Consider the following 27,930-nt stretch of genomic DNA (forward strand, 5'->3'; position numbering starts at 1 on the left):
ATCTCCAGTGTTGGAAAGTTAGGGTTGAATTCAGTCAGTTTTACTATTTTAAAGAGCAAGTATATGTTTTTTCTATTATGAAAGACATTTCACTGTACTCTGTTCACCTGTTTCTTTCTCAGCCAGGTAGTGCCTCAGCAGGCTTGTGGGATGTTCAGCATACATTATAAACACTTGCCTACACCGAATCAATAAAGCAGCTTAATTCAGTCACACATTGTTTTGGCTAATAAAAATTTCACAGCTGTATGTGAGGGTTTTTTTACAGTGGTACTGTTGTTTTTTTTTTTAATTGTTCCCCTAGGAGCTAAGTTGTATCTCCGTGGAGCAGTAGAGGGTACAGGTTTGGTTGTTTACTTGTTTGTTTCTCTCTCTCTCTCTCTTCCTGGCCTCGTTTGTGTAGCCTTGCAAAGAATTACCTGACCTCAGAAAGTCCAACACGAGTGAGATCACTGGTAGTTTTCTACCTACGGTACAGCATTTGGTTTCTGGCTTCTCTATCTTAGGAACGGCCGTGGAAATCTCACGGATTATCTGAAGATAAGTAGTTGGGAGGAGGTACAGATTTGTCCTTGCAGTTCTCTTGGAAAGGCTGTTTTTTCATAGCCACCTATTTCCCCATGGTCAGTTCTTCTGTTTGTGCAGCCCAGGGCTTGTTGGCACTGGAATTTGCAGGACCGTTCTGGGGAGAAACTAAATTTTATGTAATTCTATGTAATCTTTCACTTCCCATATGCACCTCAGCTACCTTTTCTACTTTTATCTTTTCTTTTTTTGTTGTTTTCAGATCACTACACTGCTTCTCCCCACTTCTTAAACTAACTTTATTATTTTGGGGAGTGGATTTGGGAATCCTGTAAGTCTGCAAGTTTGATGCATTCCTGTGGACTACAGAAAGGCTGCCTTGTTTTATTCCTTTCTTGTTGCCATCTTTTTACCGTGATCATTTTATCCAGTATCAACATGTTTTCCAAAAGAAGCAGATAGCAATGACCTTGATTTAGCTCTCAGGGTCAGTCGTGGTTCAGCAGACATGCATCAGGGTCTTTAACCTTTCTGGAGGTTATTTGTTCCTTTCAGTTCTCTAAAATATGAAGAGAATAACTGCGGAGTTTTATCTTTGTATGTTGCAATTTCCAAAGTGCTAGGGAGAACAGGGTGCTTCTGGCTCCCTTACTGATACCATGCCCTGCCACCTGGCAGCTCAGTAAGACAGAGGGCAGCCGGGGTTGTGATCGATTGGCTCTGGAGGTGCTGGGGAAGCAAGCCAGGGTGGCAGCTGCTTTGAAGCCAACTGGTCTTTCTCAGTTGTCCAGAGACTCTTCACTGTAGTCACGCTACGAGGGATACACATGGTAGCCTTTTGAGAAGCCTCGTGCTGGTTGCAATGTTTTATTGAACCATGATTTTTAAGAATGCTTCTGAAGTCATCCAGCCAATTTCATGAGAGCAGTTGTGTTGTAGCAAAGGCGACTGCATCTGCAAAGACCTGTTCAGATATTCATGTGGAGCACAGCCATGAATGGTTTTCTTTTCCTAGTGTCACTGATTCTGTATAGGTATTGTTGAAAAGGATTCTTTCTAGCTTGATGACAAGTTTCAAAGTTGACATTTTAACTGCTTTACTTACTTGGGAAGCTGTGACATATTTGTGCTTACTCTGCGCAGTAAGTCATGATACTGCAAGGTCTGCAGTGGAATGAAGCTGCTAACAGAGAAGATCCCTGACTGTGCTTTCAAACAAGCTTATGTTACTCCTTTAGTTGGCTTTGGATTGAGAAATGAAGAAATAAATGGGAAATATTTTTTTTTAAATTATCCTGTTTGAAATGAAATCTGCAGTCACTGGGCTGTAGATGTTCTGCTCTGGGGTTCATGCATTGTTGCAAATTAGGTTCCAGATAAATAAATATAAGTATATATTCTTACAGTATATATAAGTATAACCAACCAGTATGTAGTGCTGATGCTGTGCTTCCTAAAAGCCCTGTGTTTTACAAGTATGATAATCTGGTTGAATAAAAGTCCTTGGCCTTTGAGATCCTTTGATTCCTGTATAAGGTCTTCACTCTGCTCCAGCAGGACTGATCATAGAATCATAGAATGGTTTAGGTTGGAAAGGACCATCTATATATAACTGAGAAACAGACTTGCATAAGATTGTTTAACTGCACCTGTACTATGGACAGGATCAGGATCTAGCTTGGTGCTCAGCTCACCAATGGGAACAAACTCTCCAAGTCATGCAGGAAAAAACTATAGCATTTGTTCATAGAATCATAGAACAGTTTAGGTTGGAAAGGAACTTGAAGATCATCGAGTTCCAAACGCCCTGCCATAGGCAGGGACACCTCCCACTAGACCAGGTTGCCCAAGGCCATGTCCAGCCTGGCCTTGAACACCTCCAGGGATGGGGCCTCAACAACCTCTCTGGGCAACCTGTTCCAGGGCCTTACCACCCTCAAAGTGAAAAACTTCTTCCTAATGTTCAATCTGAAGCTGCCCTCTTCCAGTTTAAAACCATTCCCCCTTGTCCTATCACTACATGGCCTAGTAAAAAGTCCTTCCCCAGCTCTCCTGTAGGCCCTCTTTAGGTACTGGTGGGCTGCAATAAGATGTCCCTGGAGCCTTCTCTTCTCCAGGCTGAACAGACCCAACTCTTTCAGCCTCTCCTCATAGGAGAGGTGCTCCAGCCCTCGGATCATCCTCGTGGCTCTCCTCTGGACACGCTCCAGCAGGTCCGTGTCCTTCTTATGTTGGAGACTCCAGAGCTGGATGCAGTGCTCCAGGTGGGGTCTCACGAGAGTGGAGTAGAGGGGCAGAATCACCTCCTTTGACCTGCTGGCCACACTTCTTTTGATGCAGCCCAGGATGCGGCTGGCCGTCTGATTCATGAGCGACACATGGTTTCTGAAACCAGCAGATACAGAGGTGTCAAGTGTGTTTACTTGGACTTGACTTCCGGATTTTCATTTGGCTCAGGACTGTGAAGTTGCTGTTTCATAATTTCAAAACAAAGGTCTTGCTGCAGTTTAAATGGGGTTTTTAGTTAGAATATTAATGATATTTTTCTGGAGACAATAACAAAAATGTTTGAATGCAGAAATTAATAGTTTCAAATTCTTCCCTCAAGTCTTCTGCAGTGCATAGAGAACATCCTTCATGAGGACTCTTGACAACTACTGTCATTAGAAATAAAGAATAAACTTATTTTTTGTCAATATTGTATGGGAATTATAAGAGGACATCATTCATGCTTAAAGTACTGACAACAACTCTTCCTGCTGGAAGCTTTTCTACACCAAAGATCACCTATAATAGGCTTGCCCAAGGCAGCAATTGCTAGCTGTGGCTTTTTTAACTTTTTTAATTAATGTTACTATAAAGATCCCTCATGGATAGGAATCAATTTTGGTAGATCTAAACTGTATTTAAAAAAAAAGTACTTCAAAACCTAGCAACTGCCAAACTGAAAAATAAATTGTTGTATTGAAAATGTCCAATGCCCTAGACAGTTTTCGGTCTTTCTAGCAGTAGAACAGACTTGATTCTGTTGTAAAAGTTTCTCAGCAATTGGAGAACTATTTGCAGAACTCATTGAGTGTTACGTATGTCATTTGGAGCAGAAAAAAATGCTGCATCAGCATGGTCAGTATTTCATTTGTCATTGCCATCTCCTCCTGCCGTACCTGCTGCATCTATTTTTTCATGAAACTAATGCTTCTGGATTTTTTGCAGAACAGAATAACATGAGAAATACAGCATCTTGGAAGTATCCACACCGCTGTTTGGAATACATCTGACCGTCTGATTCTTAGAATGAAACTAGTTAAACCAGTCTAAATTTTTCTGGGTTTAATGCTGAGATACCAAATAATGAGTTTTTGAAACCACCTTGGTTTAAACAAGAACTGACTCTAGAAAACAACGTGGACAGAGCTAGAAGCGGGAGGTTTGCCTCCAGAACCCTTGCCACTGTCCTCTGTCTCCTTCATTCTTGAATTATTTGAAGCAGGCATTCAGCTGGGCACTTTTTCTAGTCTGTGTCTGTTGTGATACTTCCTTCCTGTGCTATAGCTGAAAGGTTGTCATATTATCTATTACTGAAACCTTGTAATTACTTTTGTTCAGTGAGCTTATCTGTCTGATACTGGATAAATACTCTCATTTAAATGAAGAATGTCAGAGGCCGCTCTGGAGCCCTTTTAACGTGATGCTGATATTTGATATTTTACTGTGCTATTAACAGAGGGATAATGTGATAGGTATGCCACTCGGGGAGGAAATGAAGCCTGCCTTTGGCAGGTTGTACTTGCTGTAAAATTGATTCGGACACTGTCTTTCTTGATTACTTTTTTTTTTTAATAAAAAAAAATTGCTGAATATCTGTAAGTGATTAAAATTCTTAAGCTAAAATAATTTTGGATGTTAAAATCCAATCATACTCTTATTGCTTTCCATGAAAGTAGGACTGAGCATTAGGTGCTAAATAAAACAATTTCTAATTCACTGTGTGAGCAGGAAAGAGCAGTTGTGCCAGAGTCTCCCAAAGGATGCTGTTGTGAAAAAGGGGAAATGCCATATTACATTTTTAAATTAGCATAATGAGCGGAAAAGGTTTCCAGTAAGACCAAAGTTAGATCCCATCTAATGGAAATGGAATTTGTTTCAGTTATCTCTTCAAAAAGGGCATAAAAATTGTTGAGGGCATTTAGGAGAGATTAATAGAGTGCTTTGGATGTCTGAGATATAAATCATGACTCATGCTGTTAGAAAGATCAAAGTCAGTGGAGAAACTTAATTTTAAATGACTCCAACAATTCAGTGTACATCAACAAGGAAAATGAATGCATTTTGGACAATGAGGGTTTGTAAGAGAAGGCCAGTCAGCATAGGAAATAATTTATTGTGTAAGCTGTTTGAAGTTAAGATAATAACTGAATCAGGCAAAAGAGGACAAAGCTAAGCTGGCTGGCAGAATTTATTTGTGGCTGAAAGGAAACAAAAGGTTTATGAAAGAAAAAAGCAAAAGGAGAATATCAATGATATTCCTAATTCAGTAATACGACACTGATGGCAACAGGATATTCAAATGAAGACAATGGGGACAAATTTGGCATAAGCGTGGGGAGGAAAAGCAACGCACTAATTTAAAGTGAAATTCAATTCTAGATATATTTTTTATCTGCTTGGAATCCAGCTGGGGGTATTTAATAACATCAGAGTAGTCAGTAAACATTCTGTAATCAGCAATTTGGACTTAAGCTGGTACTGAGTCATACACAGCATCTTTACTACTTGTGCATTATACTGTTCTGGCCAGTGAAAGAGAGGCTGCCAGACCTTGTGTCCCCCCGTGAACTGGTTGCCAATTTTTACTTCAGCCCAGTATTAATCTTCTTGGCAGCCCAGCTTTCTGAAAGGTGCAAATTTTTCAGTGTCCTATACATAAAAATGGCAGATCTAGAGGAAATACTTCCCAAAGTGTTTTATTTGGGCAATTTTATGATAGAAATAGTTTTAATTCATCTGGAAACTAAGGTGGCTCATTCATACCTGTAGCAAAGTATTTAGCACAGCTCTCCCCTATTGCCAGAAGCTTTACTATTTTGCTATTCAGATGAATGAAGCAGTCCTAATTTCCACAGGTAATTAAACCCGAGCAAGGAGTACAAGTTTGGATATAAGAGCAGTTTATTAATAATCTAACTGGTTCTTTGAGTTGCTTAATAACTTATTAAGTTGAACTCTCTATTGAGGCAGTGACTTGCAGCAGGATAGCTGTATCCTCATTTAAGCTAGTATAACCTTTAGAACAATACCTATTTTTACATTGTAAGGTCTTCGAGTCATAAAGCTGCTTCACTTTACCCTTAAAGTAGTAGGGAAAAGAAGCTTGCCAGTTAAATAAATATATTGTTGGTGAGCTTTTTTTTTTCATATTATATTCCCTTCCAGTGTTACCCCATTATACCTCTCAGAGCTTTCTCATTTCTCCTGCTTATTGATGGTCTTGGCTACTGGCTATCGAACAATGACAGAAGCATGGGGAAATACTGCTTTACATTCAAATCTAATTCAGAGTTTTGCTTCTGTTTTTTAACTGCTGTTATCTCACATGTGACTTCAGGAGTTTCACCAGGGGTTTTGGAGTCTTGTTTGTTGTTGTCCTGTCCTGTCCCCAAGATTTGTAGACTCAAGAAGCTGAGGGAGAGCGAACTCTCTCCTCTTGCCCAGTTACTCTAGGTTTTTGCTGTGCCCGAAATTTATTGTTTATAGTTTTGTACTAAAAATTTATACAAATTTAGCAGTTATAAAACATAAGCATAGATCCTCTGCTCTCATCTCTACCAGCTATTCTTATTGATAGTTGTTTTAATATACCAATTGCAGAAAAACACCACTTTATGTCTAAATGGATCCACCAGGAGAATTACAAATGGAAACAACGAAAGGTTTGTTTCTGTGCACTTCCTTAGCTGGAGGGGAAGGTGAAAAACCAAGAGGAAATGGATGTAAAATTTTATGTAGGCTTAGACATTTTTAAATTTTAGGAAATTACTTTGGCTGTCTTCCTTTGCTCTAGTGAAGTACATGTTATCATGGCCACTGACTCAGAACTGATCAGGAAAGAATTCCTTGCAACCTGTGTTTTTTATATTAAAATTAATTAACATTTCCCCCTACTCTCATTCTGTTAGAGCAAAATACAATATGAGAGAGATTTTCTCACTGGGCTTTTTCCAGGCAGTACTTAGTACTTGTGGCATCAAGAAATAGTCCAGTAGTAAAAGACACCTGCAGCCCATGAGTGAATTGCCCTGATGCAGTATATATGCACTAACCTCAGCAAAATGCAATGGTTGCAGAAGTGGGAGGGGAAGAGTCTGTCCTTACTCACTGTTGCTTAGGGTTATGCCTTGTTTTAGCTGTGCCCAGTGACTGAAGTGCTTAGAAAAGGGTCCCTATCTAGTGACCGTCACAATGGTGTGGCTGGAGATGGGGCGCTTTCAGCCCGCCTGTTCCAGCAACCTGTCTGGCAGGAGCTATGGTCAAGGAGCTCCCTTGGTCATGGGGTGGGACTTCGTGGGGTCTCTGTGTTTAGAAGCAGTCAGCTCCTCTTTCAAGGATTTAGTGGCAGCACTGAGTGAGGAGTTCACTGCCAGAAAGCTTCCTCGCCAGCTGCCTGTAATGGCACCATGTGATTGAAACACACTTATCTGTCTGGGGATAAATCTTGGCCCTGTGAACAAGAGAAATCCTATATTTCCTATTTAAAACTCTGCAGTTGCAATAACTTTCTAATTTTCAGACTGTCAGTAATGATTTTGAGACCTTGCTGCAATGCTCCTGTACAAAGGTACCCCAAAACACAGCAGTTGGAGAAGCAGAAGGTGAAAGGGGCTTTTGTTTGTTTTTTCTCTGTACAACTTTTTTCCAGTAGGCACTGTAGGTTCATAAATACCACAATCTTAAACATCTGATTTTGTGCCTGAAATTGTACCTTGGCACTTAGTAAGGAGTTGCTGTTTTGTTATTATTAAAAATTGACTCTGTCTCCCTTTGGGGACTGCATGCAGTGATGGAGTATGTTATATGTCAGTGAAGCAAGCCCTTAAGGCACATGGTGAATCCTGCAAAGGAAAGCAGCTCCCTGAGGATTTCCAAAAGTTGGTGTCAGGAGTACAGTGAAGGAAATGGTAAACACTTCCCATCAGTACATGGCATGGAAGTCAGTGGCTGGCCAAAGTCAGACAGATACGCTCTTTCAGCAGAGAAGCGACAGATAGGAGCTATAATTACAGAAAGTAGATATGTAATGATGAGTTTAATAATTAACCACTTTCCTGTATGCTGTAGTAACTGTAGTATTAGAGCACAGAGCGCTGGAAACCCTGTAGCTTTGGTGAAGCTGCAGCCTGTAGGAAAATGAGCACTCTGAAATCATGAAGCTCTGCAGTGATCTACCAGGGATGAACTGCCCTGTCTGTTTTTTTAATAATTTTCTCATGGGATTTTTGCTGCTGTCTTAAAGGTATAATTTTATACAGGTCACCTTTCTACCAAGGTATGGCTTGCCAAGTGTAAAGCTCCTCTCTCTCTCTTTACAAATTAATTCATAGAATCACAGAATAGTTTGTGTTGGAAGGGACCTTTAAAGGTCATCTAGTCCAACCTCCCCCTGCAATGAGCAGGGACATCTTCAACTAGTTCAGGTTGCACAAAGCCCTGTCCAACCTGACCTTGAATGTTTCCAAGGAGGGGGCATCTACCAGCTCTCTGGGCAACCTGTTCCAGTGTTTCACCACCCTCATTGTAAAAAATTTCTTCCTTATACCTAGTCTGAATCTACCGTCTTTTAGTTTAAAGCCATTACGCCTCATCTTGTCACCACACTCCCTGATAAAAAGTCCCTCCCCATCTTTCCTGTGTGCCTCCTTTAGGCCGCTATAAGATCTCCCCAGAGCCTTCTCTTTTCCAGGCTGAACAACCCCAACTCTCTCAGCCTGTCCTCATAGGAGAGGTGCTGCAGCCCTGTGGTCGTTTTTGTGGCCCTCCTCTGGACCCGCTCCAACAGGTCGATGTCTTTCCTATGTTGGAGGCCCCAGAGCTGGACACAATACTCCAGGTGTGGTCTCAACAGAGTCAAATAGAGGGGCAGAATCACCTCCCTCAACCTGCTGGCTATGGTTCTTTGGATGCAGCTCAGGATACGGTTGGCCTTCTGGGCTGCCAGCACAGGTTGTCAGCTCATGTCCAGCTTCTTAGCCACCAGTACTCCCAAGTTCTTCTTGGCAGGGCTGCTCTCAATCCCTTCATCTCCCAGCCTGTATTGATACCAGGGGTTGTCCTGACCCACATGCAGGATCCTGCACTTGCCCTTGTTGAACCTCATGAGGTTCACAGGGGCCCACTTCTCAAGTCTGTCTATGTCCATCTGGATGGCATCCCGTCCCTCAGGCATGTCAACTGCACCACTCAGTTTGGTGTCATTTGCAAACTTGCTGAGCGTTCCCCTCCTTCCTCGCCTGTCCCTTCTGAACAGCCTGTAGCCATCGATAGCTGCACTCCAATCATGGGATGTGTCCCATCAAGTTTCAATAATGGCAACTAGGTTGTAGCTTTCTAGGAGCACGGTGGCTTCCAGCTCCTCCTGTTTGGTTCCCATGTTGTGTGCATTGGTGTGCATTCCAGACCTACAGTTGCGTGTTGTCTGTTTTAATAAAATAAATTTATAAATACCCTCTTAGGTACACATTCTAGGCTAATCAATGTGGTCTGATTCTGTGATCAAAAAATACAAGGCAGCTGTAAAGCTAATGGGTTTACAGCTGCTTTGCTTCACAAAAGTGTTATCAGGCATCTGGAGTGTTCAGCTGAATGCATCCACTGCTTTATGCACTCTTCTTGCTGTGCAGATAGAGGACCTACAAGATACATTGAGTAGTGTCACTGGGAAACCTGTTACCCACAAATCAGTAGGAACTTTAGCCTGGTTTCTACAATATTTATATAGGCCTTCAGCTGCTCTAAACTGTCATAGCACCACTGGCTGCCCAACTTGCTCATGATCAAAATAGCCCTTGAAAATGTTGCCATTACGTGTAAAGGCAAAAGTTTTAAAATGTTTTGCTTACTACAAAGCGACTAGCAGGGCAAGTGTCAGAGGAAGAAGGTACATAGATAAGAGCAAATATTTTGGTGGCTGGGCCTGGTAAGGTGACTGGTGGCCGGCCAGTCAGAGCACAGGGAGGACATGCTAAAGCCGTCAGCTTCTCCAGTTGGAGTGTTCTTAACTTCTATTCAATGCATGCGATGCCTCAATATTGGGATCCTTCCAGTTTCTGTAGGTTTATCTGTTTTGCCATCTTCGTTTTCCACATCATTTGGAAGTTGAAATTACACATTTATAAGCTCAAGACATGAACAGCAGGTTTCTGTACATCATATTTTTTAAGGGCAAGGTGGATGTATATGGTGCATGGAACTTACTCTGGCTTTCTGGAGATCATTTTATGTAAATAAATCCAAACTTGAATTAGTTTTTTTCTAAAAATATTTTTGTGCACACACATATGTTTGCATTTGAAATGTCAAGTGCATCTTCCAGTGATTGTTGTTAATCTTGGCCTTTTATGCACGCTTCCGTATATTTTATAATTTCCGATGAGTAGAAGTATAATTTTTAATTATGTTTGGAAATCAGCAGTGCAGATTGCTGAGAGGAAAGGCTGAGCGCTCTTCGTTGCAAAAGCATTTTCTCCTCTGACACCTTGTTTCTGCAGGCACAAAGCACTAAGCTCTAGAGGAAAAAAACAGTTCTGCAGAAACTTGTAACAACTTGCTTAGTCACAATATATGAGAAGAGAACCTCAGAAGGTTCATTGGCAACGTGTCACATTGTCTTCACTTCTGTTGTCAGCTGTGCCAAGAAATATGAATGACTGCTTGGGTCTGTGAAAAATTTATGAAAATGCTATTCCGGGTGTGAGAAGCAACTGCATCCCAAACCAAATCACTGGTCACTGGAAGGAAGAACATAGAGAAGTTGATGCAAAATAGTAGCCATGCATTTTGTTGTTTTGCTGATTTCTCTTCATTCCCAGCATGGTGTTTTGTCCAAACTTAGTGATATTGTGGGCAGAGGGAACTATGCTTAATTTTGATGTGTAGGTGACGAAACACTTGTGCTTGCAGAGTCAGTTTATTCTGCAGTTCATCCTGCTGTGAACAATACTAGCCAGTGCTGTTGGCATCGTTTGCTGCTAAGCTGGTGCCCTAAATGCGCGTCACAGGTGGCCAGTGGAGACTGGAAACAGGTATTTTTTGAAGTCTTTAGTATGAGAAATGCTTAAGTAGTAGCTAAACAAATACAACAATGGCAAGGGATGATGTTAGCATGGTTCAGATCCTGCCTTATCCAGGGTAATTTTTTGGAGGATAACAAAAAAAACCCTACATTTCTAAGTAATCAGAGAAAGTTTCCAAGACATCATAAATCTGAAGTCCTTGGAGGCCAGGCAAACTTAGTGGAAGATGATAGAAACTTTGAAAAGCTGACTCAGAACGTTCTGGTTGTTCCTTTATAAATCTTCTTCTGAAAAATGAAGGAAAATGAGGAAGAGTTTTATTTTCTTTCTGCTGGAGAGAGAAATGCTGCAAAATATTGATAATTGTGAAAAAAAGGAAGGTCACATTCTGCGACTTGTAAAACTGTGACTTGTTTTACAACAATTAATACCAAGGTGTTTTTCTTGACTTAAGAGGGAAAAAAGTGCATTACTTTGTACCTTATATGCAGAATCAAATGTTTTCGTGGATATATATTCTCCTTAAGAGAGAAAGGCTGTTGTGGTCTACACTTACACTGATCTCCATTGAGCCAAGTAAGAAGATGGGAAAGGAAATCCAGGGTCACTGTGGCATTTGCATCGAAGAGATTAATTTATTGAAAAATCTCTCAGTTTTATCAGAAATGGATGGAGTAAATTTTACACTAGAACATAGACCCCCTGGCATGGGAAACTACAGGAGGATGCTTTTAGTGCTGCCTGGTAATCTGATTTTCCCTCTAATGTCAGCAGCCATTCAGCATACCATGCCAAGATGATGCAGGTGTTGCAGAAAGAAAAAGAAAGCAAGCAATTTAAGTAATTCCCCTCTAAACGAGTGCTTATTTAACCAAGCAATCTGCAAGAGGAATGCTTATTAATATATTGAAAAAGAAAAAATTGCTATTATCCCTAGCTATAATTGGGGAAAAGTGAACATTGAGATACTATTTAATTTAAGCATGCAGAAGATCAAATGCAAAATAAACCCCCACAACCCAACACCCCAAAACAACTGTTAATTAGGAATAATTGTCCTTCTGATGATGTTATGAAAGGTGCTGGTCACTAAAAGCCCATAATTTTCAGTTCCTGGATAATAAAAAAGAGTTGGAAAGTGTTAAATATTTCTATATTTTGCAGTCAACAGAAAGATTGTATTCTCCTCCTCCTCCCCTGCTGTTACAATTGCACTTTTAGGTAGATAAGCTGTAAAGCTCAGAATATGATGAGGTGTCAGTCCACTAGAGCAGGAGATGGTATTCTGCCTGTGGTGGGAGAATGCAGCTGCTGTTGAGGCAAAGAGTATGTCTATGTCGTATGTCATACATGTGTATCAGCCAGAGAATGTTCGGTCTAGAGGTAAGAGAAAATTGCACACAGCAGTTTGGGGGGCTATATAAATGCTAATCAAAACGAAATCTTCTGGCCTCAGTTGTACCACTTGTTTCAATGAAAAGCAAGGACCTGCTCTAGCTTGATGAAAGTAGAGATACGAATCCCATGAGACATCCTTGCCTGTATCAGCCCAAAATAAATCAGGTGGGTAGAACTTTGCCGAAACTATGTATTATCTTGACTTTAATTAATAGAGCTAATTTCTGTTCCACTTAATATTGCTTGTAGCTGTCAGAGACAAATCATGTAAAGCTGTATCCAAACACATTAACCAAGCCAGATAAAATCTTGGTCTTTTGAGATTGCAGAGTAGTGAGCATATACACAGCGAATGCTCAGGATTTCTGTATTGTGTTGGTTTTGTTTTACAGGGTCAAAAGTTTTCTAATTTCAAAAGCAACTTCAAATCTTTTTTTGGAGTGAGGATGTCTCATTTTGGTTTGAAATGTGGTTTTGAGCATAAACAGGCTTTTGTGAGATGTGGGGATTCTGTCATGATGTTCCTGGATTTTTACATGCTGTATTCTGTTAAAAACAGCAGGCAGATTGTATTTCTTTATCTGCTAGAAAAGTCAGAAGATTTTTCTTACTTATCTGGGAATTTAGGAAGAACTCCTGTGGGAGTTACAATATGCCTCTGTGGTCAAGAGTAAATCAGTTGTGTAACAGCTCTATCTAATACTCCAAACTGGTAGAGAAGAAGGTGCTCTGTGGAGAGCTGGATTTTGCTGTCATGAGGCTTAGTGATGTAATTCTGGAAGTGTTTCTTCAATACGTTACTTGTTTCGAGTTTATGGATTACAAAAAGAAAAAATGAGTGCCAGCAATGCTGTATTCATTTTTTGCACATCTTTTATTTATCTGTGGTCTCACACTTCCAAGGGCAAAGCAGCACCAGTGCTTGTGGGTACAATCTGCATATTTGGTTTCTAGTTGTGCTGGGTACAAGGAAAAGTGACTCAGTTGATGATACAGCAACTTGCAGTGAGACAAACTGTGGAAGTAACTTTAGCTGCCCAAAAGCAGTTGTTTTACAAATTTATGTGACCTACATGTATATATGTTTGTATTTACAGACACATGCAGATTCTATAAAATGTGTGTGGAATTCACTTACAGCCATGACATGCCTGATACACATCAGATGGCTGGCTTGCTGCCAGTATGGGAAAGTACTTGCTTGTGAGGTGTACAGCTCTCATCCGTCTCTGAGAACGGTGGCCTGTGGCCTTTGTGTTTCCTATACTCAGTGGGTTCTTCTGGGTACATATGGATGACAGAGGAGTATTCTTGGTTATTTTTATTACTGTATGATAAACCAAAATTTACCTTGTTATTTTAAAATAGTACTTTTTCAGGTGCATCTATTGCCTCCCTGATAAAATACACACAAAAATACCTTTCAGACAAGTCAGCTGTCTAGGGAACAAATTACAAATGGAAGGTTTTTTATTGTACTACCTTTTTTTTCCCTCCATTTACTATCAAAACTGATCTTTCACGTACTAGGTACTAGCAGCACTTCAAGGAAGACATGCAGATTTTCATTGATTTGGGGCTTCTGAAAGCCAGGGCCCAATTAGAAGCTTTATCCAAGGATAAGTGAATGGGACAACAGATGCAAAACAACCTGAGGCTTCTGGCTAAGCGTGCAGACATCTGAGATCATTTGTTCTTTTTTTTTTTTTTCCCAAATCCTCATTCATTCCCTTGTCTCAAGAGAATTTGTATTTCTGAAGGAGTTCTTTAAAATTACTGCCTTTAATCACAGAGTTGGAGAGAGATTTGGTGGAGCTTTTGACAGATATCCCTCTAAGGAAATGAAAATAACAGAGATTTGTTCCTTAATGCTGTAAATGACGGCATATTCAACAGCTGTTTATCATCCTCCTCTGTCATTGATACTGCACTGATTAGGCACTGCACCAAGTGTGGTAAAGCTTAAGTTTCCATCTGAACTCCTTTATGTTGTGTAAGGGAGGGTGTCAGCATTGTAGGGCTGTTGTTTTGTGCCTGATGTAATTGGTACTGAAGTTTTTAGTATTCTGTTTCCAGCTTAAGGATGCCTTTTTGTTATCAGAATCTTTGCATTTTCTCTCTTCTCCAGTCCCCTCAGGTTCCTCCCTTCCTCAGAGATCATATAGTGAGAACAAGAAGTAAAATGGAATTTTGGGTATTCAACAGGCAATGGAAACAGTAGCACACTTTTTATGTTCACCAAAAAGGGATCTGTTGCAAAGCCAAGTCACTGACCTTTTCTCCTCATCCATCATGGGACTTTCCTGGAGGAGCTGGGCTCTGCTCCACGGTGAGCTTTCCTGGTGTGAGGAAGTTCACAGACATATCCTGTGAGCACATGCAGGGCTCAGCTGAGCCCTGAGTGTGCCAGTATTAGGTCCTTTGTGATTAAGCCACCCTTCACCAGTGTGTCTAGGTGTCACACCACAGACTGTGTGGGCTTTTTTAGGATTCTCTCCTTTCTTCTGAAGCCTGCACAGAGTATCCCACAGTTGTGAGGTTCACAGAGACCTAAACAAGATGCTTCTTGCTCCAACTGTAACCATGGTCCACATGGAGAAGTTAGGTTCAGTCTAGGACTGTGTTCATTGTGGAGGTCAGAGGGGAAGATGTGCTTAAATGAAGCTCTTTACCTCTCCCATATAACCCTCCAGGGCAAGCATAACCATAGTCCCCTGCTGCTACAACTGTGAGAGTCAACTCAGAGATGCCAAGGCAAGTCAAGGGGAGGGAGACTGGGGAAGAAAGAGGGGTAAGTGCCCTGCTGCCTTAGGCACTGTTGCTCACATCGGATCCATTAGGTTTCCAAACAGCTACTCAGAAGCAGTTTGTCTGAGATGGCAGTGTGGCTTTCTGACCCTTATGTGGCTCAGAAGAGTCAGATGTTCTGCAATGAGACTTAATGCATATATTACAGTGTTCGTCAGTTTGTGGTATCCTTTCAGGCTTTGTGGTTACGGGTTCCTCCAGTGAGGCCTATTTTATTTAGCATTCAGCATATTAATTGCACATAAACCTTCATATCTGCAGCTTCTACAGCAGGCATATCTCTGAAGAAACCTAAGATGTCATAATATTTGAAAGAGAAAAATGTGCATTTTTTGCTAGCACCTGTAATTTAGGTAGCAAAATAATTGGGTATGAAGCATCTCTTATCTCTTGTTGAATCTGATATGAAAGACAGTTACAGCTTTTCAAACCTGGCTAAAACTATGAATTATCCTACAATATTTGGATGGATCTAATTTAGGCAGCTGTCAGACAGAAATATTTTAGATTCTGTATATTAGTAACACTTGCAGAGGGGCTGTGGCTGTTTCCAAAGACCTTTTTTTGTTGCGTGAAATGAGAACTCACTTAGCACAGTAACTACTGTGGAGATGTTTGAACAAATAAATTACTTGCATGAAATAATTATTCCCAGTAGAGAGGAGACGACATTTGGATGGACTTAGTCATTCGTACAGCATCCTTGTGAGAGGTATATCAGAAACTCTAGGAAGTCTGTTACTTTAAATATTGGTATACTGCTCAGGTTACTGCAAGAATTATTCCTTTCCATTTCAGGAGCATTAAGGGTATGGCTGTGCAAGTTTTATTTTATCTTATTTTCCTCGTGAAGGACACATTCAAAAAACCAGGAGGAGCCTTTGGTAATCATATTACATCACTGTTAACCAGCAAAGGCTATAAGACTCTCTATAAGACAAAGACTGAAGTATCAGATGAGAATTGGGCTATAATTCTGACTAGCATTTATACTGTCTTTTGATATGATACAAATCCTTACTCTACTTATAAAGACTCTACTAGCCTGATTCTCAGCCTGGGGCTTTAACATTCTGCTCGCTGTTCATTTTATTTTGGTTTGACACTCACCCATTGTATTTTGGATAGGTTTGTTAATATGCTTTTGCCTGGCCTGAACTGCTCCACCTGATGGTGAAAAGAAGAAAATGCAGTCTCTCATGCAATGAGGATGTATTTGAAAAAATGTAATCTAGTGGAAGCACTTAATGCTGTAATGGTATGCGTGCCTTAATCCAGGACACCTACTAATAATGTTCTGCGCACTTTATACTTGGATGTAGAGCAGTTAAGGTTATGTAAAGGAGTTGCACAAAGATCTTGACTCGACAGTTTTCTTTCATGTCTCTAGTGAGATACTCAGTGGGTGGGTGGGTACTTGTACAGTAGACATGTGCTTCTTGAAATCCAGGTGCTGCCAGAACCTGAGATGCAGCTGTGATTTGCAAGACATGCATATCTGAAAGGAGTTGTTCCTGCTCATGCACAAAAAGGGAAGTGTGGCTGCTTGGTAGCTTGATTTGGTCATGTTATTATTTGTTATTATTACCCAACATGGAAATACTTAATGGTTGAGTATGTTGGGTAGAAGAGCTTGCCCATATGGTGTTTTCTATCTCAAGTCCATTTAGTTGCACAGAAAAGGAGGCAAAAACTAAAGACCTTGTTAAGAAACAACCTGCTTACAGGAAAAGATTTAAAAGGCATTCTTGTGGCATTGAAAGAGAAATAATCACATAAATCTTGTGCAAACAGCAGAGAAACAGGAAGCATAACAGCGCTGCATGTCCCCAAGTCTTTTAGTTTGCCCAGCTTTTTGCAATGCAGGAGTCTGTAGATGCATGCTACAATAAATCTGCTCTGGCACCTTTCATGTTGCTCTGGGATATCAGAGTATTTTCCATGTGATAGCAAGATCTGTCATTTCTAGACGGTCATGTCTTCAGCCAGGAAAGCAAAAGGTATGATTTGCTATCTTGAGCTGATGTGGCTGGGATGAAGGATGGACCCTGTATGGAAGGATGCTTATATGTAACAGCACATGCAAGGGACATTCTTTAAAGTATTTGAGCAACCTAGGGTAAAGTTTCCCATGCTATTGAGAAGGTAATGTGAGATCTGACCACAAGCTGTTTATGTTCAGCCTGCACTCCTGCAAAAGCTATTCATATAAGGTCATGGTGCACCAACTAAAAAGCTCTGTGAACAGGCAGATTTGTACTCTAATTTGTACTGTGAACATTTGAGGAATGTTCTTGTTGTATTCAGTTGTCATGGCCTCTAGCAAAAATTTCAAGCTGTTCTTGTAGTTTTGTTCTTCACTTGTATTAACTATACACACTTACATTGCCCAAAATGGTGTGTACAGACCTTTTTTTTTTTTTTTCTTTCTCTCTCAGGCACCCTGGCTCTGGAATACCAGACAGTGCTGGAATGGGTATCCATATCAGGTAAAAGTTACAGTGCTGCCTAAAAACAAACATGACATCTCTGTAGAGCTCTGTTTTTACTATGGTGGAGTGTGAATGGGCTACTTGGCATTTCAGGACATTGCTAGATGCTCCCCATCTTACTTCAGTTCAAGATGGGAAAGTTGAATATAGCTGTCACACCTGTTTTGAAATGAAGCACAGAATCTGAAAACAGATCTGGGGAATCTAACTATGAAAGCAGACATTTGCAACAGCAGTAGAATGGTCATTTGTTTACAAAGTTCTGAGGATACTGAAAGTTTTAGCAAAGCCACAGGTTCAGCGGGTTGGGAAAAGCCAGTATAGTTCTCGTAGCTGTTATACTGCATACAGGGTGAGACTTAATCCCTGTTCAAAGAGGTGACTAAAGAGAGAAGGTAGGTTTCTCCTTTAGGTACTTAAATAGGGACTATCCAATCCTGGCCTCATGGAAGCTTACAACAAAAGATGATAAAATTAGTGAGAGATTTGAGAATGATTTCAAGTCTTTATTTTCAGCAATGTCTGTATTTTCATGGATTCAAAAAGCATCAGCCTTTTTCTCTCTTCTAGGTCAAAGTATATAGCTTAACTTCAAAGAAAAGACTTAAGTAATTTTTCTCCTTTGCTAAGGAGAAGAATGCCACCATTAAATTAAAAATGCTATTTCAGGTTGTGTCGTGTTGCATTCATTCCCTCTTTCAGTCCTCAGAAAAAAATTTGCTCAAGTTTGAAAATTGTTTTCCTTAAAATAATCTTCAAAAGAACAATAACAATATATTTATTCCTTACTGCACTGCTAAGGTTTTAACTAGTTCCGGGAATATTTAATTCCTAGGTCCAAGTTCTGGTCATCTTTCACAGCAGCACATTTGCTTCAAAGGTGTGCAGGTGCTGCAGACAACCAGGATTAACTGTAACCCTCGAACTCCGGAAACTATTCCTTGCCAGGGGAAGGAGCAGGACAAGTGAAAGGACAAGAGTAGAAATTTTATCTATCATTTATCATTATGTGGTTGAACAGTGACTTCCAAAGTTTGCATACACGAAGAGCTTTGAGAAACCTCTCCTGCACTTTCCATTAGTTTGTGCTACTGGACATAATTGTTTAAGTATGGGATGTATTTAAACAGAGCAGTGAACCTGCTCTAAACGATTCGGTGCATTTTTCAGAAGAGATCACTCCTGAACTCTGCCTTGGCTGTACCACTGCCTCATTTTGCCTCCTTGTCTGATAGGAGTAACTTTCAAATGGGTGTTGTGAGGATCAGCAAATGAATTAAATGCTCCCTTTTATTATTATGAATAATAACAGTAACGCAGCCCTTTCAAGGAAAAAGTATCATCATGTACATGGGCTAGGAATGGACTTTGGAAACCTTTTGGGAATACTAAAAGCCACCTGTTTCCTTTTGTATATATAACAGGAGGCAACAAGAGATTAAAGTTGTGAAGTATAATTTTTCCTTTTGTTACAAGTCAGAGGTAACAAATGTTTCAAATATGACCTAGTAAGACAGTCTTCAAAATTTTTAATAACTTTTGAGGATAACTTTTGGTAGCTTTTTTAATTAATCTGAATTCTAATTCTAAACTTGAGCGAGCCTCAATAGGGACCATTGAGACATTGTGCTAGCTGCTATCCAAGTATAAATGACACTGAATTCCAAAAGCTGCAGCAAAGAGTTTGCAATTTAAGGAGTCTAACCTGTCTAGGGCATATTGCTTTTTTTTTTTTTTTTTCTTAAGGGCAGGGAGGGGAAAAAAAACCAAAACCCCTCATTGCCAGACTGAAAAGTATCTAAAAGAGTATTGTCTGAACGACATATGAATTCCCTGTGACAGTGAACAGCATTGGACAGGCTGAACAGAACTGTGTTTAGGTTTGGATGCTACTGTTCTTGAAGGTTGTATAGCTGCTGGAAATAGTTCAGTGGAGACAGTTCAGCAAGAATGACCAGAAATCTTGGTCTGAGAAGGGTTGAAGGAATTTGGTCATTTAGCCTCAAAAGAAATAATGACTTAAATTCCACCCAAGGACTGGAGAGTGAACTGAATAACGTTAAGAAAGCAGCATAAGAAATTGAATGGGGGAAGTGTTGAGTCTTCATCTCACAGGTATTTTAGGAACAATTGTTTGTCAGAATTGATATCGCTGCAGTCCCTGGTGTCTTTCAGTCCTGTTGTCTATTTTTTCTATTTTTGTGTTACTGCATGCAAGAAGAGATTTATTTATGACATAAGACCGTGAATCTTACTGGTTGAAGAACATATATTTGTCAGACTTATCAGAAGAATGACATCATTCAGAAAGTTAGTTGCAGCTTTCAGAGGGTGGCAACTAAAATACTACATCTAAAATCATGGTGCTAGTGGAGAGGGTCCAACAGAAAGCAAATCGTCAGATAAATGATATCAAAATCATTGTCTCTGAGATAAAAATGTCTACTGGGTGCTAATCAGGATTAAGTACTGGGTTTTCAATTTGGTTTTGTTTTTTTTTTCTTAACTAGATAAAATTCCTAATCTCTTGTTTACTACAAATCCGTTGTAAATTACTCAACACAGCATTGCAGAAATCCAGCTGGACTTACTGTAGATACAGTCAAATGAATCATTTGGGTGACAACTCTAGCCATAAGCACAGAACAGTCCTATTGAAGTTAAGTCTACAGAGAACTGAAACTTAACATTTAAACTAAGTTAAACACACACTATTGATCCTTTCATGGAGGGAAACCATGATATCTTTAGAATCCCCCTTTGTTATCATTATGTATGGGCTTAGAAATACTAATGCTATTGTTAATAAAGCAGCTGACAATCTTAATTGTTTTACTAGAAATTTTCCCCAGTGAGTTCTCTTGCAATGAGTGTAATTGTCACGGTTCATTGCTAGCTCATGTTCTCTTCCCTTTTCTTAATTACACCTAATTAAAAGCTTACCGGCAGTCTTGCTAAATCAGAAAAGATTATATTGGCCCCAGCAATGGCTTTAAAGGAATGATTTGAGTGTACACATTTTTCATAAAGCATCGGCATATGTTTATATTTAAATAACCCACATAGAGCATTCAGTATGCACCTAGGGACTGTTTTTCAGCTGCAAAGAACTGGTCTTGGTCTGCAAAAGGCAGTGAGAATAAAAGGCAACTGAAATGCCTCTTGCCAATGGAAATAGCTCGTGCCATGCTTGGGTGCATGGTTGTACCAGTGCAAGCTGCTCTAGAAATGGTTCATCTAATCCCTCAGGAGATGCCCTCAGGAGCTTCTTCTGTGCCAGTACCCCTCGCTATCACTGCGATGGAAGACGTGACTACCAGGGAGACACAATCCCATGGAAATTAGAGTAGCTCCTAGGCCTGGCTCTTAGTCTGGGGACTAAACAGCCTATGCATGCCACCAGTTATCTTCTTTGAAGTTACCCCAAGTTGGTTGTGGTAGTGCGTAAGTTCCTGTGTCTTGTCATTTTTATATCTTTTTCTTTTAAACGTCTGTGTAACCATGCTGTATATCAAAAAAAGATACCTTGATAAATTTATTCTATTTTCTTCTTTCCAAATGTTAGCATTCCCTGAAAATGCTTAAATTCTTTAAAAGTAGGCTTTTACATTAGAAAGAGCCCTGTTTAAAGCCCTCAACTTTTTCATCGTGAGCAGATGAGAATGTGTACGAGCATTACTTTAGTCTGCTCTAGCATTGTTTATTTTGCTGTGCTTTAAACCCATGTTTCGGATGTACAGCAAGATGTTTGAAGTAATCTTTCAAAACAGACTTATAAGTACTCAGAATTTAGTTTGTTCTAGGTTCTGAATGAACATCATCATTTTTTGGTATTACAATATTACAGTACTGTCAAGATAAACATAAGAGGAGGGTGGATCAGGGAGATTTTTCCATAGCCATCAAAGTTTGAAAGAGGCAACCATCATCATTTTTCTTACATAGGATGCTTATGTATAATTCAATAATCCCCCTGTGATTAAGCATGTCTCCTATAGACCTCAGCTGCCTGTAATGTCAGTTAGACTCTATTAATCTTTTCTCATCTCCATCTTTCAGCCACTGATGCCTGACCTTCATTATTACTACATAGTTGAATTGTCATTCTACTGGTCCTTAATGTTTTCTCAATTCATTGACATCAAAAGAAAGGTAAGAACAAAATGACTAAAAACATTGAAAGCTTTAAGCACATATCTTTCTTGACTTGAGGGATACCTGTATTATCTGTGCAGTGAACTGGAAATACAGTTCTTTCTAGTCACCACCTCTTGGAGATATTCGTCACTGAGAAACGGGTGTTGAAGTGCTTGTCTTACTCTGTTCCTTGTTACTATGATGTGGGTTTTTTCTGCACATGCAAAGAAGAACCTGGAGTGTAACAAATATTCAAGGGGAAATAGCAGCATCCAAGAAACCTTCTGCTCTCATACAGTGACTTGAATGGAATTGAACGCATAGTAGGTAGTAGATATACTGTTTCTTCTAAGAGTTGAATGATGAAATATCAATGACAAATCAAGACTGCCTCATAAATTCACAGTATCACTTTGGTAAGATCTTTGAGGGCTTTCAATTTATTCTACGAAGGGATAGTAAAAACAGGGATACATTTAATATTAAAAAGTGATGTTACATTTAATCTTACCCTTATGGTTATGAAATTTCAAGTAGCTGAGCATTGCCATTAAGGGGCTATTAATCAAGAAAATAAAACTCTGACCAGATAAAACATTTTTTCCAGTATCAGTAGCAACCTGTTCCATATTCCGTCATCTAAGTTCTCTCCTCCAAGGTGAGTGCTAATCCATAGCAGAACAGGCAGGATGACATTCATTCTATAATAACAGTCCATTGAGCTATTCTTGCAGAGGGGTTTAATGTTAAAAATTATTTGTTTAAAATGTTTGAAAGGGTTTTATAATATTTTTCTGTGTCTCCTTCTACTATTATTTAATTAAATAATTATAGGCTATGCTAATGGAAAAAACCCTGTTTACTAGAATTTTAGCAGGAGCATAACTCTGAACAGAGTAAATGAAGGATCCAGTATGTCCTGAATAAATTTATCTGCTATTTAGAAACACAGTGTGCTCCTGGGAGCTTTGTGTCAGAGCCACATATATAGAAAAACACCTCTCTATTTGAATTTCCAAATTTTTCTAGAAGTAGAAATCCTAAGAAAACATCCACAAACTTTAAATCCATATTGGAGGGTAATTTGTAAACAAAACAACCAATTTAGGATGAATACATGTAAATCCCTTGCTTGCATTTTCTGTAGATGTTAAACATTCTGTTAATGATGAGCTTGAAATGAGTACAACTTCACTGTTTCAGAAAACAGAGATGCAGAAAAACACTACTCTATGGAGCTGTATGATAGTGGAGATGAATTTAAATCAAGAGTAACATTGACTAATATACATAAGCTGCAGATGTCAGCAATACTAAATAGCCATTTGTCAATATATCAACCAAAACTAAACCTCTGCAGCAATGTTACAGAACTGTTCAGGTTATTGCGGCAGAAATCTATTGTGTCTAATTAGTCCCCCTAAATTATATTCAGCCCTCTGCATTGTGCCATTGGTTATATTTTATTTTCTTAGTGAGGGAGAGGAAAATATAACAGCATTGCAATTGCAACAGTACTGAAACTTTGCAGTACAAAGAATATTTAATTGATTCCTGGCTAGTTGCTTTGCTTATGTGGAAAGTAATTGGAGGCTACCTGAACAGCATCTAGGTTCAGAACTGAAGTACACCTCTGAAAAGGGCCATTGGGAGGGTCAGTAACCACTTTCTCACTTAATACGTCTTATGAGCAAAAGGCAAGGATTGGGAAAATGGGGAACCGCCCACTGTCAATAAAGATCAAGTGCGAGACCACCTGAGGAATCTGAAGGTTCACAAGTCCATGGGACCCAATGAGATACATCCACGGGTCCTGAGGGAGCTAGCAGATGAGGTCGCTAAGCCACTAGCCATCATATTTGAGAAGCTGTGGCGGTCTGGCAAGGTTTCTGCCGACTAGAAAAGGGGAAACCTAACCCCTATTTTCAAAAAGGGAAACAAGGAAGACCCAGGGAACTACAGGCCAGTCAGTCTCACCTCTGTGCCTGGCAAGATCATGGAGCAGATCCTCCTGGAAACTCTGCCGAGGCAAATAGAAAACAAGGAGGTGATTGGCGACAGCCAGCATGGCTTCACCAAGGGCAAGTCATGCCTGACAAATTTGGTGGCCTTCTATGAAGGGGTTACAGTGGCAGTGGAGAAGAGAAGACCAACTGATGTCATCTACTTGGATTTGTGCAAAGCCTTTGACACTGTCCCACACGATATCCTGGTCTCTAAATTGAAGAGACATGGATTTGACAAATGGACCACTCAGTGGATAAAGAACTGGCTGGACGGTCACACTCAAAGAGTTGCAGTCAACGGCTCGATGTCCAAGTGGAGAGCAGTGACGAGTGGCGTTCCTCAGGGGTCGGTACTGGGGCCTGTACTGTTCAACATCTTTGTCAGTGACATGGACAGTGGGGTCGAGTGCACCCTCAGCAAGTTTGCCGATGATACCAAGCTGTTTCGCGAGGTCGACACGCAGGAGGGGAGGGATGCCATCCAGAGGGACCTGGACAGGCTGGAGAGGTGGGCCCAAGCCAACCTCATGCAGTTCAACAAGGCCAAGTGCAAGGTCCTACATCTGGGTCGGGGCAATCCCAAGTACAAATACAGGCTTGGTGGGGAATGGCTGGACAGCAGCTGTCCTGGTTCCGGCAAGGATGGGGTTAATTTCCCCAAGGAGCCGGCAGGGGAGGCAAGGATTCCATACCATGTGACCCATGCCCAGCTATAAGAGGCACTAGCCGGGGAGGGGGAGGCAGTTGCCACTGGGGGCGGGCTGCAGTGGTGCCGGTCTGGTCGGTGCGCTGCGCGGCGGTACTGTAATTGCGTTCTTATATTCCTTTATCGGTGTTATTGTTTTTCTTTCTTCTTCCCTTTGTCTGTTCTGTTAAATTACACCATTTCAACCCACAAGTTTTGCCCTTTTCTGCCGATTTTTTCCCACGGCAGTGGGAGTCGAGCGAGCGGCTGCGTGGTTCTTTGTTACTGGCTGAGGTCAAACCACGACAGTAGCCCTGAGGAGAAGGACCTGGGGGTGCTGATTAATGAGAAGCTCAACATGAGCCAGCAATGTGCGATCGCAGTCCAGAAGGCCATCCGTATCCTGCGCTGCATCTAAGGAAGTGTGGCCAGCAGGTCAAAGGAGGTGATTCTGCCCCTCTACTCCACTCTTGTGAGACCCCACCTGGAGTACTGCATCCAGCTCTGGAGTCTCCAACATAAGAAGGACATGGACCTGCTGGAGTGTGTCCAGAGGAGCTCCAGGGAGATCTTATTGCAGCCCACCAGTACCTAAAGAGGGCCTACAGGAGAGCTGGGGAAGGACTTTTTACTAGGCCATGTAGTGATAGGACAAGGGGGAATGGTTTTAAACTGGAAGAGTGCAGGTTCAGATTGAACATTAGGAAGAAGTTTTTCACTTTGAGGGTGGTAAGGCACTGGAGCAGGTTGCCCAGAGAGGTTGTTGAGGCCCCATCCCTGGAGGTGTTCAAGGCCAGGCTGGACATGGCCTTGGGCAACCTGGTCTAGTGGGAGGTGTCCCTGCCTATGGCAGGGCGTTTGGAACTCGATGATCTTCAAGTTCCTTTCCAACCTAAACTGTTCTATGATTCTATGAGCAAATGCTATAGTTTTTTCCTGCATGACTTGGAGAGTTTGTTCCCATTGGTGAGCTGAGCACCAAGCTAGATCCTGATCCTGTCCATAGTACAGGTGCAGTTAAACAATCTTATGCAAGTCTGTTTCTCAGTTATATATAGATGACTTGTTGTCAGGAAGACTTTGCAGCAGCCTACTGTGGAAATAGAATGGGAGATGGAGGTGGGAAAGTGGATTGCTAACAGCTAAGTAACACCCCTGCCACAGACTTGCAGTGCTTGAACCCAGAGCACCAGATCAAAGCAGTGTCCCATGCATCTGCTCTGTCTGAGAACATTCAGTATCCAGCAGAGAGCAGGAGCATGGTATCTGCAGTGCAATGATAGCAAGTCAAAAGCCTTTCATTATAAGCACCCTGCAGAAGACAGTGGAGATGCCATATTTATAAATAAATATTAGATCACTGACCAGTTTGGATTGTGGAGACAGTTCTTTTTGTAGTGTAAGCAAAATTGATAACTAGGAAGATCAGACTGGAGAAATGCAGCCATGCACTGGTGTCACGCAGTAAAACTGTTCTGTGGCCAGGGGCAAGTGAAAGCTGTCAAGAAAACCCATGAGTTGAAAAACATTAGTACTGGGAGCTTATAGTAGTTGACAAAAAGTAGTACAAGCTTGACAGAGACACCAGCACCATACTAGCTTTCTTTTGAAGAGAGTTTAGTTTAAAAAATGTGGAAACCTCCTAATGTACCCAATATGCAACATGTGAAACAGTGCCCATATAAAGTAAGGCTTTAACTGGAAGAAGCAGGAAATTTGCCAGCTGATACCGGATGCTATTGTAATACTTCATGACAGCTTATACAGCAGGTTACCAGTTCTCAGCCTGAGAAACCTGTTGATGTTTTCATGTTACAGTGAGAGGAATACTTTTATCTAAGTCTTGGTTATCATTTTAGATACTTTAAATTCGGCAGTGGCTGTGTTGTAGTCTGGGATGATCAAAAGTGCCCTGGTAGCCTCGTGCACTGCAGGAATTCAGCCAACCGCTTTTATGTAGCAGGGTTTCTCTCCAGGTGAGGTGTGTAGGTCTTCTCTGAAAGCACCAGCACTCGACACTGGCCTAACTCCAGCACTGGTCTTTCATTTGCTGTAGCTCAAGAGAAATATACTTGCTGTTTTCCATCTCTGTTTTATTCTTCTCTAATAGCAAATTCATGACTTTAAAATTACTTCCAATTAGTTTGCTAACTTTCAAATACCTGTTTATCTTTATTTAGGTGTTACTAATTCCGCCAGTGTCTGGCTGAAGAGGTGTGAGCAAACTATTTAGGATGTTGCACATACCTACTATTGGTATTAAGGCAGCGAACTGAGTAGATTAATTTTTATGGGTTTATAATGGCATGTTGTTTGCTTCATAAATATGTACTATGTTGCTGTAATGATGTTCTACCCTTAAGGGTTTTCATTTTCAAAGACTGCAACTTAGTATGATTTGGTTTTTTATCATCTCCATACAGCTTCCCATACTCCTCTTTTGTAAAACACAGAGGAAAAAAAATAGATTGGGGAACTTTGTTACTCTCACAAGCCCCTGATGAGTTTTAAAAGCAGTGAGGTTTATTTACATGCTTTCTGGATACCTAAGGTACTGTTTGATAGAAAAACATTTCACCAGTGTATTTAAAGGAATGTATAAATTCTCTACTCAGTCAGTGTTTTAACAGGTTTGTAGAAGATCTAGGAGACCTTTCTGTGTATTCACACCTTTTAGTTCCAAGCATTTGGCAACTCCTAAACCTTCTGTGTTTTACTTTTTTAAAAAATGACAGTTCACTCACTCCCAAAATAAAATAATGTGTAGCTGCTAGTTTTCTTGAATATTCCATTTTGATTCTAGAAAATTTATGGTATATTTCACCAAATCTGGATCATAGATCTCTGTCTTCAAACTCAGTAAAAAAAGAGTCATAGAGCTGATTTCTTTTGTTTCAGAGGGAAGGAATTTAAATTGTGTACATTTTGCAGACCTTTACTAGAGTTGTAAAGGTTGGTACATTTAGTTAGTGATACTCCCCTTCCTTGGTGAAGCCCATTTCCAGAAGCTGGAGTGACTAAAAAAGGTGGTGGTTTGCTCTTCAGTGGCACTAAGGCTCCATAGCCACTTGGCAGTTTAGTCACTGAGTGTGTCCAGAGGGCTTGTCTACAAGTTGAGACCCATGGGCTTTCTCCATTGTCTGCCTGTGTTCTTCCCACTGGTGGTGTCAGGAGTAGGTTCTTTCTCCTATTGTTAGCCATATACTTTCATGACACAGGCGCACGATATCTTTCAGCAGTTAACAACTGGAGGCTGCAAATCTGCTGTAAATAAATGCATCGTGCACAAACGTACATACAGTTTGAAATATATTTAAAAAAGAAAAAGCCCATTCCTGTATAGCTACTCTTCTGCTGTGTATGGATGAAAGTACTTGAGTAAGCTGGGAACACAAGTACAACTTGACATTATGGGAACTTTTACCATTAGTTTCTATGTATTCATTACCCTTATGTATAATTAAAATCTAACAGGTAGCATTTTCACAGCATAATATTAATTACTGACGTAAAGAAATGTCATAAATGGGAAGGAGAGGACCAGAATAACAAACGTAGTCTTATTTATATCACTGCTACATTTCTCTAAATTT

The 27,930-nt window shown here is 40.5% G+C and overlaps 1 protein-coding gene across 2 annotated transcripts in view; it reads left to right on the forward strand.

Annotated features, from left to right (window-relative positions):
• Positions 1-27,930, forward strand: part of CERS6 (ceramide synthase 6) — a gene marked incomplete at both ends in the record, with an annotated part of 136,396 nt that overhangs the window by 78,265 nt on the left and 30,201 nt on the right. For both annotated transcript variants that reach the window (XM_082483551.1, XM_082483552.1), the window contains 2 exons: positions 17,456-17,506; positions 21,569-21,661. In XM_082483551.1, the coding sequence (XP_082339677.1) occupies positions 17,456-17,506; positions 21,569-21,661 (144 nt within the window). The remainder of the gene's footprint in view (positions 1-17,455; positions 17,507-21,568; positions 21,662-27,930) is intronic.

The sequence above is a fragment of the Vanellus vanellus genome, assembly GCF_965231255.1.
Source record: "Vanellus vanellus genome assembly, chromosome: 5".
Classification (NCBI taxonomy): Eukaryota; Metazoa; Chordata; class Aves; order Charadriiformes; family Charadriidae; genus Vanellus; species Vanellus vanellus.